The following is a 21,939-nucleotide window of genomic DNA, read 5'->3' on the forward strand; positions in this document are numbered from 1 at the left end:
TATAAATGAATTTGATATGCAAAAATTATTTCACTGTGGAAAACATTACATAGATAAAATTGCAAAAAGCATTTCAAACGTTTTTTGGAAGGACACTTTTAATGCTTTTTCTACATATATAGATAGGTATCCTATAAATAACGAATCCTTCGCAGAACTACCATTGTTTTATAACAATAAATTACTAATTGGCAATAAAAGTATATTTCTTAATTCATGGTTTAAAGCCGGTGTATATTATATCGGAGATATGTTTGGTTCTTAAGGTGCTTTTCTTTCATTAGAAGATTTTAATAATACATTCAGGCTTAATGCAAACTTTTTAATCTTTCATGGAATTAAAAAAATGATATATGAAATGATGACAAAATTTAATTTTAGTATGAATGACGTAAAAAAAAACTTGTGGACCAAATTTGCCTCCTTATCTAAAAAACATAATTATTAACAATGAATATTTCGAAACAGACTTACAATTTATTGAATACTTATAACACACAACCAACAAGTCAAGCAACCTGGATGAAAAAGCTTGATCTTCATTTTGAGGAAAGTAAATGGAAAGAAATTTACGAAATGCCATTTAAAATAACAAAAGATTCTAGGATACAGTGGTTTCAAATTAGGATTCTTCATAGTTCTTCATAGAATAATTGGCACTAACTATTATTTACATAAAATTAAATATAATGATAATCCTCTTTGTACCTTTTGTAAAAATGAAAACGAAACTATCGAACATTTGTTTTGGCAATGTAGTTTTGTAAAGGACATTATCGATATCTATTTTAAAACAAAAAATAATATTTTTCCGTCATTAACTGCAGACGAAATGATTTTTGGCTTAACAGATGAAAGTCCTTTATCAAAAACTAAAAATCTAATTTTAATTTACTTTAAGATGTATATTTATCAATGTAGAATGCAAAAGAGTATTCCCACAGTTGTTGGAGCTAAAACATATATAACATATTGTTACAGCGTTGAAAAAGAAACTGCAATGATTAATAACAATGTTGAAACCTTTAATTCTGCGTGGAATTCTTATCTAATTTTCCTTTATGCAGATTAACACAATATCTTTTTTTTCTTCTTCTTATAATAATTATTATTATTATTATTATTATTATTATTACTATTATTATTATTATTATTCTCTACATATATGCAGACTTAAACTTTTAGACTGTATTGACCTATCCAAAAACTACACATCAAACTATTATATTTTTACCCCGCTTAAAATGGCTTTAGAGATAAGTAAATGACTGAAAAGATGAATAGATATGATTAATAACAATATCAAAAGCGCAGATTGCAGTGAGAGAGTGCAGATGAATGAGTGTAGTATGTAAAATGAATTATTTTTCTATTATGATATGTCCTGTTTTCTACTTTGAATCCATTTATAGTTGTATGTTTATATACCCATGCTGTAGATACAATGTTTATATATTTTTTTGATCATTAAAAAAAAATAATCCTAAAAAAAAAAAAAAAAAAAAAAAAAACCAAACTTTTCTGAATTGGAGAAAGCTACAGCTTAGATATTTGACTTGAAATTTTGTTTGGAGGACCTGTATCGAGACTGTATTGATTTAAACCCTTGGGTCAACATTTGCCCTGCCCAAGGGACAGTGACCTACTTTCTTGTCCTTTGACGAACAGCAATAGAATTTTGACCATGTGCACAGTTTTAGTTTTAAAATCGAACTTTGATATCAGGTGACCTAGATTTTGATGATGTGACCTACTTTCTTGTCATTTGATGTACAGCTATGAAATTTGAACCATGTGAACAGATTAAGATGTGATCAGCTGACCTACATTTTTACAAAGTGTTTTACTGTGTTGTCCTTTGATGTAGTCATAAATTTAAACTGTGTGAAATATGACCTTCTTCACCAAATTACTAGACTCAAGTGCATTGATATATTCCTATTCTGATCTTTTATTGGATTAACAATAGATATAACCACTAATCTGAAAATAAGAATTAGATAGGTCAGGGATCTATGAGTTATGACAATCTTCATTTGTAAAGAAACAATAAAAAATATGTTCCTTATATTTACAAGTAAAAATCCCACTGTAAGACCCGAGTTTTGCAAATAAAACAAATACTATAATATATATTGACATTAACCATAAAGAACATATGTCAGTCCCATGCATGATTGATATCAACAGTTAAAGGCAAAGCGTGCCATCGGGGACACTAATTAGGAATGGAATACCTTAACAAATATACTTAACAACTATTTTTAGTAAAATGTAAAAACATATCGCTTTCATGCATGCATGATGTTCATAATTATAAACTATGCAAAGTCATGCGGGCAATCAAACATGCATTAGAGAAAACAATTCACAACAATGGCAATCAGTGATAACATGCGTTGCCATTACTTGGCAAAAATGTCATTCAACCTAAAAATCTGTGTAATATGCACAAGTATATGAGCTATCGATCAATCCTTCAAATTCATTAAAATTGCATAAGTGATAGAACATGAGTAGTCCGGACAAATTTCAAAATTAAAATCATGATAGATCAAAAACTCTGACAAAAATCAATGAACCGATAAATTTTAATGAGATGCCAACTAGACATGGTATTGGTCATTCCCCTAAACATTTGATGAAATTGCACCAGCAGATTCTGAGGAGGAGTCCAGACAAGCTCCTGTGTAGCTGGCAATACAGAAAAAACACCTTTTTTATTCAAGGGCAATAACTCAGTTAAAATCATTCAAGCAAAAAGCTTTTGTATTATGCACATATACTCGACCTACCAATTTATCCTTTAAAGTTTCATTGAAATTTCATTTATGGTAATATGAGGAGAAGGCCGGACAAAATTTATTGTTTTGGGGGCCATAACTAGGCTAAAAATCATTCAAGCAAAAACCCCGTGTAATGAGCTGAAGTTCTTGACAAACCCAATTAATCCTAAAAATTTTCATTGAAATTGTTTGAGAGGTATATGAGAAGTAATCCAGACAAACTATTATAAATAAGAATAATTAAAGGGCCATAACTGTGACAAAATTCATTGAACCATACAAAGCCGATGATGTGCTCAAGTAGAAATGGTAATGATCATTCCTGTAAAGTTTCGATAAAATTGCACAAGTTCTATTTTAGTAGTAGTCCAGACAAATGTTTGTGTATCTGGCAACACAGAGAAAAAACACCTTTTTATTAAAGGACCATAACACGGCAAAAAATCATTCAACCTGAAATCCCGTGGAAATATCGCAAGTACTTGAGCTACTGATCAATCCTAATGAAATTGCATTAGTGGTATAAGAGGAGTAGTCCGGAAAACTTTAAAGGGAAAGACAAGGTTAAAATAAAAACTTGATTTCAGAAAAAGAATACTATAAATAATAAATCTGCAAATTTTCTGCCACCAAATAATAATATTAAACAAATGATAACGAAATTTAAATCGCTAAATCACCGATTTCTACAAATCAGTAGGCGCGGCCATGTTTGTGTATTGGCCGTATAAAAACAGGTGCGCGTGATGTCATTTCCCCACATCTTTAGATTTATGATAAATCTAGTTGAATCGTAGCGAAATGTTTATACAATAAAGTTTTGACCAGACAAATTAATTTGCACAGGAAGTGTAGAAGAGATTTTTTATGGTTCAAAATAGTTACAATATCAAAAAAAAAAAAAAAAATAAAAAATAAAGAAACAAATAAAAAATCAACGTCTACCGGTTGCACCACTTCAAGCCAGTGATGCCCGTTACTCCAAACGATGCTATGTTCATTAAAGTCTCATCTTAATGTAATTAAACAATATTTCACATAGTTAATAAATACACATGTTATTATTTAACAAAGTTTCACAATCAATTAATGCAATTAAATAAACAAACTCACCAACGAATAATTGGCTGTTAATTTTTGAACGGCGATAATTATCATTATTATAAAAATCCTACTAAAACGTGTTCTTAATAGTACATTTAATTAATTTTTTGCAGTTTGATTCTGACTTTCAAATTTAAAGATTTGAACATATGTTAGTAGTGATGTACACATTTCAAAAATATAAGCAACTCTTTTGAAAAGTAAATTGTTAACATGTCTGCCAACGTATGATGCTGCGTGGTAATTATTAACATCGTAATCGTAGCCTAATATTAACTGCAGGCAAAACATTTTTATTGGCTGCTCAAAAAATCTCATTTGCATAATTTATTCACACAATTGCTGGTCCTTACTACTTATGTCTAATACTGTGCATTATCCATTTTATTTGTTCCTAATTTGCACCAAATGTTCCTGTCACACTGTGTACTAACGATTTTTATTGCTCCTTGTATGCCTCTGTGCCGACAGACCTTTTGATGCACAATGTTGCCCTGATTGGTTAACCTTGTCAAATATTCTAATGACGAAATAGACATCTATTTTTTGACGCTTCATAACAGAACTGAATGACCTTAGGGGAAATTAAGTTCGGCACCTGTCCAGTTATACTGTAAATTACAGCATGTCATAAAATAGCAACACATTTTTTTTTCAGTTACCAATAATCATTTTAAATATTAAGTATATTTATGATTTTTTGGGTTAAATTTACGGTAGTAGAAATGCATATCTGTGTGGGAAGTAGAAAATGTGGAAAAAAGCTATAGGGAACTGGATAAACCCGAGAATATGCGTAATTACAGGGGAATGCCAATGGGCAAACTGTTGCTGTTGGTCCCAGTTTTGACTGGGTGCCTAAATAACCGAACGGACAGTTTTGTTTTTATATGATATTAGTCTAGCTGCCGATTTTACTGTGTCATTTTATTTTAAGCGTCAATGTCGGAAAATCGCGTACTCAGCAGATCTCTGCATATTGGATTTAGTTGATATTTTACGCTGAGAAAAAGATACATGACCGGCGATGAACCCTATTCGGACAGCTTGTCTAGCAAAACTTAAGTACAAAATAAAGGATATATCGTCAATTTGAAGAAGTTTCTCAAAGTACCCAAATTAAATTGATGGTTTATCTTTGAAAACTAAGCTGTCATTGCTTAAATCATGTGGTGGGATCATCAGCAAGCTTGAAAATCGGACAAATGATAATTAATGCCACAGCGTCTTCAATTAATTAATTTAAGCAATTCAGTTTCATATGATGTTTTCATGAATAATAAATAATGTACACAATAAGATTAATTAAGTTCTTCATCAAGATATATTTCAGTTGTACCAGCGTGTACACCTTTACCGGAAGTGGGTATAACACGTCACAATCTGGGTCTCATCTGTCTCGCGAGAATGACAGAACGCCAAAATGGCGGCACCCATGAACTTATTTCTCAAGTAAAAAACAGTGCCTAAAAACACGAATTTCGCACTGATAGGGTTGATGTCAACAGAAAAACTATCACGGTACCTCTTTTTAGATGATATATATTTTTATAAGACAGACATCAATCCATCCATTCCCAGTAAAGGGCCATAACTCAAACAAAATCATTGAACCGGAAAATGTTGATAATATGCATAACTAGACTTGATACTGATCATTCCTGTTACGTTTGGATGAAATTGAAAGTTTTGTGACAGACGGACAGACAGACGATGGAAAAGTGTTCCTTATATGTCGCTACAGAGGCGACACAAAAATATATGAAAAAATATGAGCATTTTTTGTATCGATAATGTCAATTTATTTATAATGTTCATTAATCACTTCCTACATTTTAAACAAAATAATATTTGATATAAAATCAAGAAGACGTGTGTATTTTAATAGAAATACATAAAAGAAACCGGGTTTACAATATATGTTAGTAGTAATTATGTCGAAACATAAAGTTTTGGTGTATTTTTTTATTAAAAAGATGATAAAATGAATTTTGGTGACGTTTATTTTAAAAATTGGAGGCAGATAAATTTTGATACTAATTAGAAAATAATAAATAATTGAAAATACAAAATTAATAAACGAAAGTCCACATTGCAAAAGATGCAAAACAAGGAACGCCCATATCGCTAAACCCCGCGATTACGGGTGGGTAAGGTGCACAATTTCGGGGAACCTCGAAATTAACCCAAATCTTACGCAACTAATAAGATGTGAGATTCAGACGGGTCCCTGCAAATGGCACACCCAGCCGACTGTCTCGAAGCCTGAGAGAAACAGGCGACCCGGAGAGTCACCGCCGGGCACCGTCCAGCAAAATGTGATTAAAAATATTTTGATAAAATGACACTTTTTTCGTGTAAAAGAAATGTTAATAAAACAATATTTCAAAATCTACTTCATTTATAGGAAAAGTAACAATAGAACCTGACCTGGCAACAGAAAATTAATTGCTTTAAATGATGGAATTATGCAAGATGATGTAAGAGGCTGATTAAAAAGAGGCAATGATCCCAAAAGAGGGTTACATGTATAGATGAAAATAAGTAAAATGAGGTAATGGATTCAAGACTGGGTTACATATACAGATGGAAATGAGTGATATGAAGTATATAAAAACATAATATTAATAAACAAGTCAGGAATGTTGAATATCGGATTTAGAGCAAACAAAATGTTTAAAAGCTAAAGAAAAGTTGCTCTGAATGTGCAATAATGTGTTGCAAATGTAGTAAAATGTAAACAAAGTAGTAATTTGACTTCAATACAAAATACTGATTCACTATAATTATACTAGTTGCAAACAGAACTAAAGATGCAAAATATTGTTCATGTATATAGCGAATAAGTATGTTTGTTTTATGAAACTGTAACAAGATATCAAAAGAACCCAAGTTTTTTAGGGCGAGGGAAAAAAGATAGCATTTCACGGGCATAATGGGCTTTTTTAAAAGAATTTAAACATTGACTTTCTTAATAGATTCTGTTCTAAAATAATTGAAGAATTTTTCTAAAAGTGATCTTATCGAAATTTTCTTATTATGATGATAAAACTTAAAACGAGTAGACCAAATTAACTACATAGACAATGACACAATTACTAAACATGTATAATTTATATCAATATCAATCTTTTGCAAATCGTTTAACCAACTGTTTTACTAAATTTAATCTTCTTATCGCTAATGATTTGTAATAAATATATAACTATACTAAAGGGCTTAAAATAATAACATTCAATGAATACTCGAGAGACAGCTTCAATACCATTGCAACGATAACATGATTACTTTTTTAGATATATGTTAACAATTCAAAAATAATCTGAGTATACGACATCAGATATTCTTATAAATTGGATATCTTGCACTTAAAAAAAGAAGAAAAAAACGTTTTTAAAATTGATTTGAGGAAATAAATAAACACACAAAACTTTATTATCTGTGTCTAATAAATAAGTATAAAAAGTCTTTGAAGGTGGACCAACATATTTATAATCTGGTATTTTATCGATTAAAACTTTTAAGGTAAAAAGATATTGTTTGTAATGAATGAATTCGCTATTTTGAAAATAAATTTCACGTAAAGTTTCATTATAAAGTCTTAGTTGAAACCCAATCCAGAATTTGGCAAAGTAAAACCAAGGATAGGAATTCTTAGAAATAATACATTGTAAGATAAAACTGTCTTTATAAAAAGTTTTATACTCGGACTATTTAACAGACTCGTGATAATGCCCAATAGAGCTTATAAGCCCGATGTAGCTGTAATTGCCCCATCAGGTTTCAATACTTCAATGGAGGCGAAACTTTTTGGTCCGAAGTAAGCCTTGTCGTATAGGGCGAACATTTAAAGTCCTACAATACATGCAAATTGGGGAGTAATTGTCATACATACAAATAACATCATCAAAGGGTAACTAAAACAATGCGCCGCTCATTATTAATTTTACCTATTAACTCTATGGAGACAAATTATTTTGATAAATTCGTAAATACACGTTTGTTTGCATCCAAATTCCGGATCTCTTCACTTCTGGTCTCTTTAGGTCAGATAGAATTATTTTACGTAACATTATTGCCAGCATCTCATAAATTGTAATAATATGTACAGTAACGTAATAACCCCAAATTTTTAATAATTTTTTTTCAGTTATTTATTTACTTTCTTTTCATTAGAGATTATACACAAACCAGCATGACTAAATCGTGTAATCAGCGAATCGCGTCATTTCTTCAATCTGCTCGTGCAAACGACAACTGTTGAATAAATCGATACTTTCGTATATATATATATATATATATTCAGAATTGTGCAAAGCAATTAGGACATATGGAAAAATGCCTGTGAGTTATCTTTTTGGCTTGCAGCCACCATTTGTCTTGGAAAAGTTGTTCCGGTTAGGTGGTTTCCTGCTTACATTTGTGAGTGCATGATTGAACGGGAAACCAGCTGCAATCGTGCCAATCGCAACTTTTCGGCCCTTTCCGTCACTTTTCGGATTAATGATAATAGCCGAGGTAGTTCCGATTGCAATCGTGACAATTCGGGCGATACTGCGGAATCAGACGAAGTAATGTTACGGAAATCTAAGATATTTTAGTTACTTCGATAATCCCAGTTTGTTTATATAAATAGGATTTCTATTTTTACTTGATTCCGTTTCAATTCTTTTTCAAGACGCAAAAGTTAGTTTCTTTTATAATTGGTTTTTGTCTTTATTAGTTTTATACAATAGAGAATGGTTACTGTAGTAGTATTCAGCCTCCAAAGGGTGGTCTTGCTTACCAAAAGATCGTGTTCGAATCATGCAGAATATATGTGCATGATCAAGTTATATTTATATCTACTGACAGAGTTTAAACGTCTTGATGAGGTAATCTAAAAATAGCACGTGCTGATCTCCTGTTTTGTTGGTATATTATTTAAGTTGTAACATAGTTGATACATGCTTATTAATTGGTACCACGTAACGAGGTCTTTTAGTGCATTTACTTGTCTGTAAAGCTGCTATATAAATGACATTAGTAACTGCCAAAACGAATGTTCTCTGCGAAAAAAGTGGAAATGAAATGTGCACACTTCTTTCCCTTCAGTATGATAGATTGATCTCCACGTGAGAGCAAATGTTAGTATTTTTACGATTGATTATTTTCTTTATTAGTTTTATACAATAGAGAATAGATTTCGAATCGTTTTAGACAAAAAAAAATCGTTTTTACAACAAAAGTTGGTACTGTTATCGTCAGTATATTCCCGTTCAGTTATAATCAGTGGACTTCTGGTCCCTATTTCGTCCAAATTTGCACGCATAACACTGGTGCTCAAACAAATGGGCACCGGTGTTTGCACGCATAACACTGGTGCTCAAACAAATGGGCACAGGTGCTCGTCCAGTCTTTGGCTTACCCTACCTATCCTTTTAAAAGTGAAACTTTTTTTTTCGAGAAAAAAAAACTAAACCCTATATGATAGATCTATACAAATACGTTATTCAAAAAAAATTGTGATAATAAATTGAAACAAACAAAACAATTCTAAAGGGAAGGGATGATGACACAACTGAGTAAGCCTTTCCTTTTAAAAGGAAACTTTGTTTTAATTGTTATCTTCCTCACTGCTAAATTCGTCTTAATCAGAATCTGAAAAATATGTATGTTAGTTATTGCTGTTAATACATTTTATTAGATTTTTTTTATTGGGTTTTACGTCACACCGACACAGTATAGGTCATTTTGCGACGTTCCAGCTTTACTGGTGTTGGAAGACCATTATTTCAGGCACGAACGGGCACCTGAGTAGAACCATCGACGTTCCGTAAGCTAGCTGGATAGCTTCTTCACATGAAAGAATCCAAAGTCCCTGTCGGGATTCGAACCCACGGCGGTGAGGGGCAAGTGGTTTGAAGTCAACGACCTTAACCACTCGGCCACGGACGTCCCCATTTTTATAGATACAAAATGCAAGAACATATATAACATGTATTATTAAAGGCTTTTATATAACGAACTAACTTATTAACTTTTCAATTTAATGACATTTAGGTTAATAACTGTACGATTTTATAACCTAAAATTGTTTATTTAAAAAAAATACTAAAGGAGGTAATCATTTTTGATGTTGTTATATGCATACTTTGGCATAAAAAACAAATCTAGGAAAAAATGAAAAAGGTTAAGCTTATCGGGCTAAACTACACCATACAGGAAAATTTTTAAAGGAATATGTACATGACACTAAGAAAAGAAGTGAAACCAAAGGCAAGAGACTTGCAACAATAAAGAGAAGCGTAAGTACATGTGTATACCTGTTTCTGAATCTTCTAATGCCGTTGCGTCTTGTAATACTAAGGTGACTTCACCGTAGAACTGCAACAGTGAATCTTTTGTGTCAACTATTTGAAATAAATAAATCATATGTTGACTTGGTATTCGAATTTCATTTTCTTTATTTACCTATTTATTTATTGACTCCGTTTTAAAAAAGCATCAGCATAAAATACACAAATATATATTTATAGTTAGACACACTAAGCACTAAAACAGGGGTAGAGTGTCTTCTCCTATGGAAGGACCAACCGGATGCTGATATATTAAGTTATTCCACCAATAATTACACTATTTCGAACCGTAAGTATATTCCTCATTTAACATAAAATATCTTACATTATAATCTGCTAAAATAAAGTTAATGATTTGCATTAATTGAAATGACTTTAACATTTTTAACATATAAGGATTTTTCTACGTTTTCTTGATGAAGAAATATGTCTTAATGTTGAAGTATCCTTTAGCCGGCGCTAGGGGGCGTGGACGGTAACTTGAACCATGTACAGGCCTAATCAAGCGGAGCATGCAACATTTGTATCATTTTTTGGTGTTTTGCTTTCTTTAGGGATTCTGTTGTCTCTATTTTTACATCCTCACTTTGAAGATAAACTATTGGATAATGCAATTTTACTGTATTTTACATTAACAACAGCCGGTACCAATGCCACAGACTTAGTGACCGTGGCTGAATAGAAACAGGTGCAGTCTTCCCTGATCCCCCAGAAGAAGAACAATAACAAAGTGGGGATACATGCAGAATTTGCAGCGCGGAACACGTTGGCAGGAAAAGAAATTGTATCTTGGTTAATTGTTGCGCAAAAAAAAATGTGAATTTTGTGTGCATTCCTAATGCATTGGCATTGTTGCCAGTTAAAGAACTGAAATACTTCTGCCCAGAACATATCAAAAAATATAAATAGATTGTGTATAACCTTTTATTTTTCCCCATTGGTTTTCTAGTGCAAAAGCCTCGTCTGCTTGTCCAATTCCCGAAATATTGTCATTGTTTCTATCTCAGCTGAAATCTGATGTTTAGTCTTATTTCTTATGTCATAAGATTATTTCTCTTCTATGTAGTTGTGGATAATGATGTTAATTTAACATTGAATCCCGCAATCAGCACATTTCAACAGGGATGTTGAAGGGTTTTCATTACATTGTCTTTCAAATGCTTTTAAGCCTTTATCCAGTTTAGTGCCGTTTATGGACATGTGCTGGCTATAGAAAAATAAGAAATTTTGAAACTTTTTATAAATATATATATATAATGACTTTATCAAGCTTTTAAATGTTGACGCTCTTTCTTATATTTCAGGTAAATGTGAAAATTCCATTTCTGAAATGGCTGGCATTTGACTATGACTATGACTTTGTTGCCAATTTTGTCTAAGATGAATGTGAATATACATACGCTTAATAGGAAGATAAGTAATATTTGTGGGAGTTACAACTTATTTACTGCATATATTAAAAGTTACATTGAAGCAGAATAACTGGAGCTCAAGTATCTAATCAATATAATATGTAAAACAATAAAACAATAATATTGTTTTACAAAAAGCGTTATAGAATCTTAATTTTAAGGGTAAAATAATTATAACATACACCGTTATATTATCCAGATAACCATATGTTCGCAAACATACTCTGCATTGGAAAATTTCTGTCGACAAATCTTGTTGGTATATTTTTGGTGTGCTTTGGATATACTTATTTCTTGTTCAAAGGTGTTTCTTGTCTGTAATATTAGTTTCGTCTTAAAGTTAATAATTATAAAATCATTAAGGTAATTCTGTAAGTGTATGATTTGTAACATTCAATTGGTGAAATAGAATCATGCTTAAGAATCCTGCTTAAGAATCATTATAATAAATATCATAATTGTTATTATTATTATATGTTAGTGATCTCAAAGATAAATGTCTGATTAATTTAATTTGTGATATTTCAAATTAAACTCTTCAAGCTTATCTAAATTTCTGTAAACATCTTTCCAGTGCTTCTCAGATGGGACACCTGGGGGCATCCATCTCTTTGTTTTTCTATTAATATTTTCCAAAACGAAGTCACCCCCTTCACCTTTACTGTTATTTCCCGATGTAGAATAGACTTTTAAAAATTTACTATGGCCAGCACTAATGAAATTATAATTGGCCCGTCTTATGCTACATCTAAATACATAGAGTGCAAATACATAATTTAACAAACAGTTTGTTATGAATCGGAAATTTGGTGATTTCGAATATTCTATGAACTTATAGAACTCTGATACGTTTACTGGATTATCATTAAAACAATGAAGAATAAATGTTCTCAATAATTCGACTTGAGTGCCAAATAGTAAGATGTTCATAAATTTCCACGATTTATGGTGGTCGGAACAATTTCTCGCGGCGAGCAAAGCATGTGGTGTACGAAATCCATTATTCTTTACTAAATTTTCTATTACCACATCCCATAACAATTTATAAACAGCCTTTGTTGCGTTCATTTAAATGTGTCCATTCCAAGGGACCAAATGGAGATTTTGCAATTGTTCATTTTTATGTAATAGTTTCATACCAAGTTTATATGGTAACCTATCGCAGCCTACAATTTTCCATTTTTTATCATCACCATTATCATCGATACATTGCTCTTGTATATGCTTGAAATATATATATTGTACAATTAATGTATAATTTTATATAGAAATATCAAAATACGTCCGAGGTATTACTTACATCTTAAATTAATTGATAGAAAAGGACATTCTTACAAGTGTCACATTATCTTATATACACGTGTGTATAATTTTTATAGTTCCTTACTGTATATTTTCTAACGAAACTTTTGGATATTTAAACTTATGATTTATAAATATAATACTTATGTTTTAGATATATAAATTCAATCTGTAATACTCTTTTTAATGATTAAAACCAAACAAAGATAACATAAATCACACTGACTAGTCATTAATTATACACACAGTTTATATAAGAGAAAACTAACAACAATATAGTATTTATATTGGTGAATAAAATGGATATATATGACTATGATCTGCATGTTTTTACTTTATTTATAAACTGAAAAACGTTATACAAAGTCTTCCAATAACGAATATAATGTTTTATATAAGAATGATATCAACTACCAATATATTTATTTTATTTCACACTGTATTTCTCATTTCATTAGTTTGAATTTTTTTTCTCTTATAATTACATCTATTTTAATGGATTTAAAAACATTCATCACCCAGAATGTGTCCACACCGTCTACTAGTTTTCCATTAACGGTTAGGTTCTGCTCTTTAACACTTTTTAATCCCATTTCTAAGAATTGGTCTCTTATATTCATGAACATCTTTTCCGAATCATTTAGTGTTTGTTGATTTTGGTTATCAATTGCTCGTTATTTTCTTTATATATTAACCATAGTTTAGGATTAAGGCAATTTGATAATTTGATAATTTATTCTCTGATGCGCGGGGTTGTATATGGACAAGAGTTGTCACTACACTTGCCCTACACTTATAATCGAATCGAATACGCCAGTTTCTGGCTATACGTTGATTGTTGTCAAAAAGTTACAGTATTTGTTTTTTTATCAACTAATTGTAGGGGTTTGTTAGCTTGATAAGTGAGCAATTTTTAAAACATACATAACATCCTCCTGATTGTTTTATTATAAAATTTGCGGACTATGCTACTTCCACTTAAATAGTATGCAACAAGGTTTCACTTCAGTGTTGTTATATTTTCTGGTCCTTCGGGATCATTGATGCCAACACTATAAAGTGTTGAGAATTGAGTACCGCTCAAGCCGGTGCTAAGTGGCGTGAGGGATGTTGCACTTATTCATTATCCCTCATGTACAGACTCAATCAAGCCGAGTCTGCAATTCTTATGTTATTTTGTTGTGATTAATGCTTCCGAAGGATCACTTTGTTTCCAGAATTTTGATTAAAATGAAAGGGACTTACAAAATTAAGCATTCTAGCCTTGTATGTAGAGTCTACTGCACTTAAAATGCATACACTTTTTTATGTTTTCCTTTTCCATATCGAGTCCTGTGACAGCTTTTAAAAAATCCACTAATATTTCATTTCTCGAATTTAACCAATTTTTACTTTAAATTCATCTAAACATGAGTCAAATTCATGTAATGTGCTGATTTTGTTTGCATCCTCTAGAATATCATTCGAAATATTATGGCCAATGGCCTTAACAATTTGACGAAAATCAGAATGAGATGTATATTTGTTTTCAATTTGGTCTATAAAGGCACCAAAGTTTTAATCTTTGGTCGCTTGCTGGCTGAAATTCTTAATTTGTCACAATGTTCAACACATGAGTCATATTCTGCCAGTGCATGGCTGGGTATAAATTCCTCTTTTTCATGAAAGACAACCTTATTTTTTTTGCTTTCGAGTCGGATTATTTGTGTTTAAAGTACTGTGCTATATCTTAATAACATGATAATACATTCCATACAATTATACAATATAAACATGAATGAAGACTAACGATTTTATTAAATCTGTATACTGATAATAATAGCCAAGCAGAAAAATCACGTAAACACAAAGAAAATACTTTTGAACATAGCCCGTACAAAAGATGATGAATCTGTCAGATGCTGACTAAAAAAGGAATATTTTTTTCGAAATTAAATTATCTGACCTAAAAAGACCGGAGTTGAAGATATCCGAAATTTGGATGCAAACTTTGGGGTATAGATATAAGCTTCGCGTTGTGTCTTGTTTCTATCTTTTTAATATCTCAATAATATATACAAGTAAAGCGGTAGTGACGTTGGTATAGACGTTGACGTCATCTTGATTCCCGCCGTCAATACGTCGTTGTTGTTCCCGCCTACACATAGCGTACGTCTTCCCGACATTCCCCCGGCCACAAAATGATGACGATGTAGAAATGATTTCTAATGGGTACAGTTTCACAATAGGTCTCGAAGTGACAAGTCCATTACTCGTGCGTAAAATTGCTGCTCGTGTGAGGCCATCATTACCGTAAATTAACTGCTGGATTACGCCTAGTTTCCACTGCGTTCTTGGTGATTCATCATAAATCTGTACAACGTCGCCAACCTGAACTGTCTGAGTGTTGTTTCCTGTTGTTTTGTGGTACTGACGCAGTGACGTAAGGTATTCGTGACGCCATCGTAAACGATAATGACTGATAAGTTGTGCCTGCAGTCTTGCCCTTTTTGTTACGTCAGACATTGTAACATTTTGTGGTTCTGGTGTATTGCCATTATATGGAAGGGATGTAATACGACGTCCATAAAGCAGGTGCGGCGGTGTTAATGGGTCCGGGTCTCCTATATCGGAAGTGACGTAAGTAAGCGGTCTGTCGTTCATTATACACTCAATCTCTGTTACTATTGTCTGGAGGCTCTCGTAACTAATATATGAACGACATAAAACTTTCTTGATGGTGGTTTTTGTTAGTCGAATAAGTCGCTCCCACCAACCGCTAAACCATGGTGCTCGCTTAGGTATGAATCTCCATTCAGTACCATGGCTATGTAGAGCGTCATTAACTGCCATTGATCTCATGAGTTGTTGAATAGTATTTGCTGCTGCGTTGAATGTTGTTGCGTTGTCTGATATCATTACATGGGGTAGGGATTTTCGACTAGTAAATCTTCTAAACGCTTGGATGAAGGTTTCCTCTGATAAATCTGGTACCAGCTCGAGATGGACGGCTCTTGTTGAAGCGCACGTAAATAGACAAATATAAGCCTTATGCTCAATTCTAGAATTGCTTCGTACATACAGTGCTCCAGAGAAATCAACCCCGGTGACTGTAAATTGAGATGTATCTTGTACTCTAATTTTTGGTAGGGGTGGTGGATCTGGTGCTGTATATGGTTTGCCTGTTACCATTCGACATTGAACGCATTTCCAGAGAAGGCTTTGTATATACTGACGGATAGATGGTATCCAGTATCTCTGTCGTAAATGTGTGATCAATGCACTTGCGCCTGCGTGAAGTTGGTTCTCATGTGCGTCTAAAACTACTAACCGTGTGAAAGGATGTTTTGCGGGAAGTAAGTATGGAAATCTGGTGAATTCTGTTACTGGTGCATTGTGGATTCTCCCGCCACATCGTAGAAATCTATCTTCATCCAGAAAAAGTCGTAAATGTTTCACTAGACTAAGTCGTTTACCATTTGATTTCAGATTATTGATCTCAGCCTGATACTTCAAGAACTGGGTGTTATGTAGCCACAGTCGTTCAGCCTCTTGTAACTCTTGAACGGTTAAAGGTTCGAGTCTTGACATTCTTCTGGCTCTGTTTCTTGTGCGACAATTATGGATAAAACGTTTCACATAGGCAGTCACTCTGAGTAGCTTTCATATAGCGACTGAATTTCTCAACATCAATGAGTTGGTGAATTCCTTGAGAGTGCTGTGTAAGGTTCGAACACCTTTCATGGTTTAAATCATCTTCTTCATTTTCGGTTGTTGTGAACAATATGGCATTGTCATTTGCTTGCCAGCTAGGCCAACTATTTATGTCATGAAGCCATTTTGGTCCATTATTCCATAATTTGCTTTTCTGGTATTCCTTGGCTGACAAACCTCTTGTTTAATAGGTCGGCCGGATTCTGGTCTGTTGGACAATACCTCCACTTCCGGTTCTCTGTTATTTCGTGAATCTCCATTATCCTGTTCTGTAATAAATGTCTTCAAACTTCCGATTAGTTGCTAACCAATGAAGAACTATTTTGGCTGTCAGAGCATAGGTAGACTGAATGTGCTGGTATAGACTTTAACACGTGTTTTGTAAGACGGGCTCCAATAACCGCAGCCATAATTTCGAGTTTCGGTAGTGTCAATTGCTTACGTGGTGAGACACGAGTTTTCGACATGACCAATGTAGACTGTTTGCCTTTGACGATGTATGCCACTGATCCATAGGCTTGTAGACTTGCATCGCAAAATACATGAAGAGAAATTGTATCATCTGCTAGTTCTGTCTGGTTCCCTACATTACCGGAAGTGATTTTTATGTCTGCTTTATCAAATTAGTATCTTTGATTTTTTTTCGTAATTGTACCATTGATATCTTCTGCTATATTCTGCCACTGTGAATGTATGGCTTCCGGAAGTGGTGCGTCCCATTCGTATTTTTCTTTCCATATGTCTTGTAGTAGGAGCTTAGCTCTTATCGTTATTGGGCTGAAGAATCCAAGAGGATCATACAATTTCGCCGTTTCTTGGAGTATGGTGCGTTTTGTCATCGGATTGAGCCTATTTATAGATCTCTGGTTCAAAAATATCTGGTCATTAATAGCGTCCCATCTCATGCCTAGAATCTTCGGAATTTCATCTGAATCATGTATGTCGTCTGCTTTGGAAAGCGCGCGGAAATGACAGCTGTTTGAATTCCAGGAATGCAGATTAAAGCCAGCAGATGACATCAGGTCTCTTGTATCGTGATAATATTTAATAACCGTGCTTTCGTCCGGAAAACTAGAGATAACATTGTCGACATATAAATCTTTTTTCTGTATTTCACTCACCCATTTGTTGTTGTTGTTATCAAGGTGTTTCATAAGTGTAGCTTGTAGGATAAACGGTGAACATGTAGCTCCAAAGAGTATAGATTTGAACCTGTAAGTTACCAAATTACTATCTGGATTGGTACTGTCACTTAACCACAGGAACCGGGTGACGTCACGATCTCTTTCGTCAAGTTGCACGTGCAGGAATGCCTTCTCAATGTCTGTCGAGACAGCAAATCTATGTAAGCGAAATCTCATAAGTATATTGGTTAAGTCATTTAATTTCGGGGGTGTTGATTCTAAACAATCGTTCAGACTAGGGGAATCTTTATTTTGGGCGGCAACTACAGTCATATACTATTCGGATTGGGGTGGTGGCTGAATCTTTTTTCACACCGTGATGTGGGATGTAGTGAACTCTTTTATCTATATTGTCGTCTGTAACTCTCTCGATAAAGCCTCGATTTTTTTGTTCTGAAATAATTTGGCCATACTTCTGTAACATGTTCGTATCTTGTCGTAGGCGTCGGATTGTATTTTCCGTTCTTTTAAGAACAATGTTATAATTGTCAGGTAACACCGGATGATCACGTTTCCATGGTAACTGTGCTGAATAACGTCCGTCTTTGAATTCAATGCATTTTTCCTGATATGTTGCCAGGTAGTCGGAGGTAGTTTCATCTCCTTTTTCAGGCTGAATACCTTGAGACTCTAACTTCCAGAAACGTTCTAGGTCATGTGTATCTGGCTTAGATATTAATACATTTAATATGCAGTCTGTAGCCGTATCAGTAGGAGAAACCGGAAGAGGACCGGAAAGCAAGTATCCTATCTTGGACTGGACAGCTGTGGGACCATTACCACGGATCACTCTATTACTTACAATATCCCAGTACTTATCTGCACCAATCAGAAGTGATATATTGAAAGTGTCGTCATCTGTAACCGGATGCACAAGTTTAAGCCCACGAAGATACGGAAGTGCTGTTGTGGCTTGTTGCACGTTTCTTAAGGGGACGGAAATAGTTGCGACAATCAGGACATCTATAGCTATCATTTCTTTGGTATCAGTTAATAAATATACTGTTGTGGTATCAATATGACTTACTTTCTTTGAAGATGAACCAAATGCTGCAAGCTCTACGACTTCTGTTCCCGTTCTTCTGAGTTCGAGTCTTTCTGCAAGTTCCTTTGTTACAAATGACCTCTGTGCCCCTTCGTCAAATAAAATGATAACATCTGTACAAAGGTTACCAGATGCAACTCCAGATGTTACTTTCGCAACAGCGGTTTTCAACAAAACTTTAGGTCTAGAATGTGTAGTAGAATGTAGTATTGCGGACTGATCACTGGAACCGGAAATGATTTTTGAACCGGAAGTAGCTTGATCTCTTAAACCTGGAGTGTAACTTGGGGCTGTAGCATTCAAATTACTATGTCAGTCAGTTAAACATAGTCAAAAAGAAGAAAAATGCATTTTTTAGCAAATGCATGTTTGTACTTCCCCATATTGTTTTTAACGACCCGCTAACTACCTGTCTGGCATAACTTTATATACATTATATAGTTTTGAGGAATGGTATTTAATTGTATATAAACGGAGTTGCATATTAAACATATAAAACCTATAAATTCAAAATTGACTGACAAATCCCGTATAATAATACAGAATAATAATATAATAATGTTTATAATAATGCACGTAAATAAACCTTAAGCGGTGAATGAAACCCACCCCCTCCATTTATCTGAGTAGAATTAGCTAGCTTGGTTGTTTGAAAGGATAAAAGTTAAATCTGATGTCTTATGTCATATATATACTAGAAAGTTTTATCTTTATCTTAACGTAAAGGATACAAAGTATCTGATAAAAAAAATATAAAATCTACTGAAGCTTACCAGTACATACAGCTGATAAAATTTTTTATTCACATTGATAAGATGATTTTGCACATCTCCAAAAGCTGACAAATATGATACGTTTTTGATATTGCAACTTTTTTTTCTCGATATGCTTTTTACTTTTGTATCTTCGACAAAAATCTAGTTGAAAAAATACACTTCGTTATTATCGAGGAAAACATTACAACAAGTGACTAGGTTTTCTAGGGGTGTCCGTGGCCGAGTGGTTGATTTCGTTGACTTCAAACCATTTGCCCCTCATTGCTGTGGATTCGTATCCCGACAGGGACTTTTGATTTTTTCATGTAAGGGAGCTATCCATATAGCCTACGCAATGTCGGTGGTTCAACTCAGGTGCCCGTTCGTGCCTGAAAATTATGCACGGAACCCCAATAAGTAAACGCGGAACGTCGCCATATGACCTATACTGTGTCGGTGTGACGTTTAACTGAATCAAACAAACAAACTAGCTTTTCTCGATATGTTTTATGTTTCTGCAAGAGAGTACGAAATGTGCTGTTAAAACCCAAACAAACAAGAAGAAAATTTCGATCAAAAATGTCTAAAGCATCAGTTTTTGTTCCGCTACAATAGGAATTTAGATATCAACTCGCCCGCATTGATCAAGCCAGTGCTTGGGAGCGTGAAGAATGTTGCATTTTTTCATTATCCCTCATGTACAGACTGAATCATAACGAGTCTGCAATTTTCATGATGTTGTGATAAATGCTTCTAAATGATCACTTTGTCTCCAGATTTTAAATTGAACAAGCATGTAAACATGGTAGGTTTAATTAATTTGGTTGACATGAAACGCAATGAATTAATTATTTCATAAAAATAAAAGCCATTTTCCAAAGTATACATGTAATGTATGCACCTGATTCTATAGTCTGAAAATGACAGGAAATGGGATGTTTTGGGATTTTTGTTTAAAGCGATGGATTTTAATTTCAACAAACCCCCGTTTTAATGAATAAATTTTGTTCCCTTAAATAAACGGTCAAAGAACTTATTTTTTTCCTGACAATTAAAATCATGTTAAAAGTTGATAGAATTAAAAAAAATAACTGCATTTGCTGGATTTTTCTTGAATTTGTGTTTAGTAGGACCAGTAAATATTGATCATGAACCAGTAGACGCAAGAAAATGCGATATGTCGTTATACCAAATGTCGAGGGTCGCGTTGTCTAGTGTCGTTATACATTGTCAAATGACACTGTGTAAAAAATGACATTGATTTAATGACATTTTAAAAATATCGCTTGACGATGTCAAGTGCCGCCTTGCATTGCCGTGCGTAAAGCCTTTCGTCGCATAGTTGCTTCTCACTTTCGACTGTCGTGGAATACATTTCTGCTAACCCCGAAATGATAATGCGAAGCGACGCCCGACAATGCAAAGTGTCAGTTGACAACACCAAGCTACATTTCTAAAATGTCGCCCTTTTTAACAGTCACATTTTAAGATGACAGTGTGATATATCGTTTGACATTGCCAAGTGCTGCTTCGCATTGTCGAATGTTGTTTTGCATTGTCAAACGTCGCTTTGCAATGTTACTATGTAACTTCGCATTGCTGTGTGTCCAGCCTTGGACGCGATGGATGACATTATAAAGGGCACAATAAGTGAATTAATTTCAGAAATTTAAATATTGACAAAACTTCTTATTATTATGTAAAAGCAGATTAAGGACCACTTAAAGGCTGGATGTTAATTGATACTGGAAGTCCTATTTCTATAGTTTAAGGCTTCAAAATAAACCAAAATTAGACTTAACAAATGTACAATTATCAAGTGCTAATGTCTTGCGGTTTACAAAAGAGCATATTTTTATTTAATTGACTTTCTTGTCGCTGACATAGAAGAGAAAATTGGTATTTGGGTATGGGTATGGGTTGTTTAAGCAATTATATGTTGTTGTTTTTTTCAAAACTGCCAAACGTATTTTGAAAGCTAATCTGGGGAAAGTAAAAATACGTCGTTTTCACACAATATGCTGTGCCAGATAAAAAGTTTCAGAGACAATTATAATCCGTGCAAGAGTAGAAATGACCATCGATACAACCCTAAATGGCAATTGCATAAACAAAAAATATAATTCATTAAATGTTACTCACAAATTCAAAAGATAAGGGTATTTTAGTGGCTCGATCGATTGATACTGAATATAAACAATCAGCCTGTAAAATTGGAATCATATATTGTTTTAGGTTCAGTGACTGAAATTTGACATTTTTTTGAATTGTAAAAATTGTATTATTCATTTAGATGACATTAAAGACTGTGTTCTGCCTA

At 33.4% G+C, this 21,939-nt stretch overlaps 2 protein-coding genes across 2 annotated transcripts; both read right to left on the reverse strand.

Moving 5' to 3' along the window:
* Nucleotides 1-14,970: 14,970 nt before the first annotated feature.
* LOC132715131 (uncharacterized) lies at nt 14,971-16,512 on the reverse strand. Its single transcript, XM_060698105.1, has one exon. It carries the CDS (start codon nt 16,510-16,512, stop codon nt 14,971-14,973), a length of 1,542 nt encoding a protein of 513 aa, XP_060554088.1.
* Nucleotides 16,513-18,066: 1,554 nt separating this feature from the next.
* On the reverse strand, nt 18,067-20,994 carry LOC132715133 (uncharacterized). Its single transcript, XM_060698106.1, has 2 exons — nt 20,973-20,994; nt 18,067-19,154 (listed from the first exon to the last, which is right to left on the reverse strand). The coding sequence occupies exons 1-2, from the start codon at nt 20,992-20,994 to the stop codon at nt 18,067-18,069; spliced, it is 1,110 nt and encodes a 369-aa protein (XP_060554089.1).
* Nucleotides 20,995-21,939: the final 945 nt, after the last annotated feature.

This window comes from Ruditapes philippinarum, unplaced genomic scaffold (genome assembly GCF_026571515.1).
Source record: "Ruditapes philippinarum isolate M1 unplaced genomic scaffold, ASM2657151v2 ctg2947_1_1_1_1, whole genome shotgun sequence".
Lineage (NCBI taxonomy): Eukaryota > Metazoa > Mollusca > Bivalvia > Venerida > Veneridae > Ruditapes > Ruditapes philippinarum.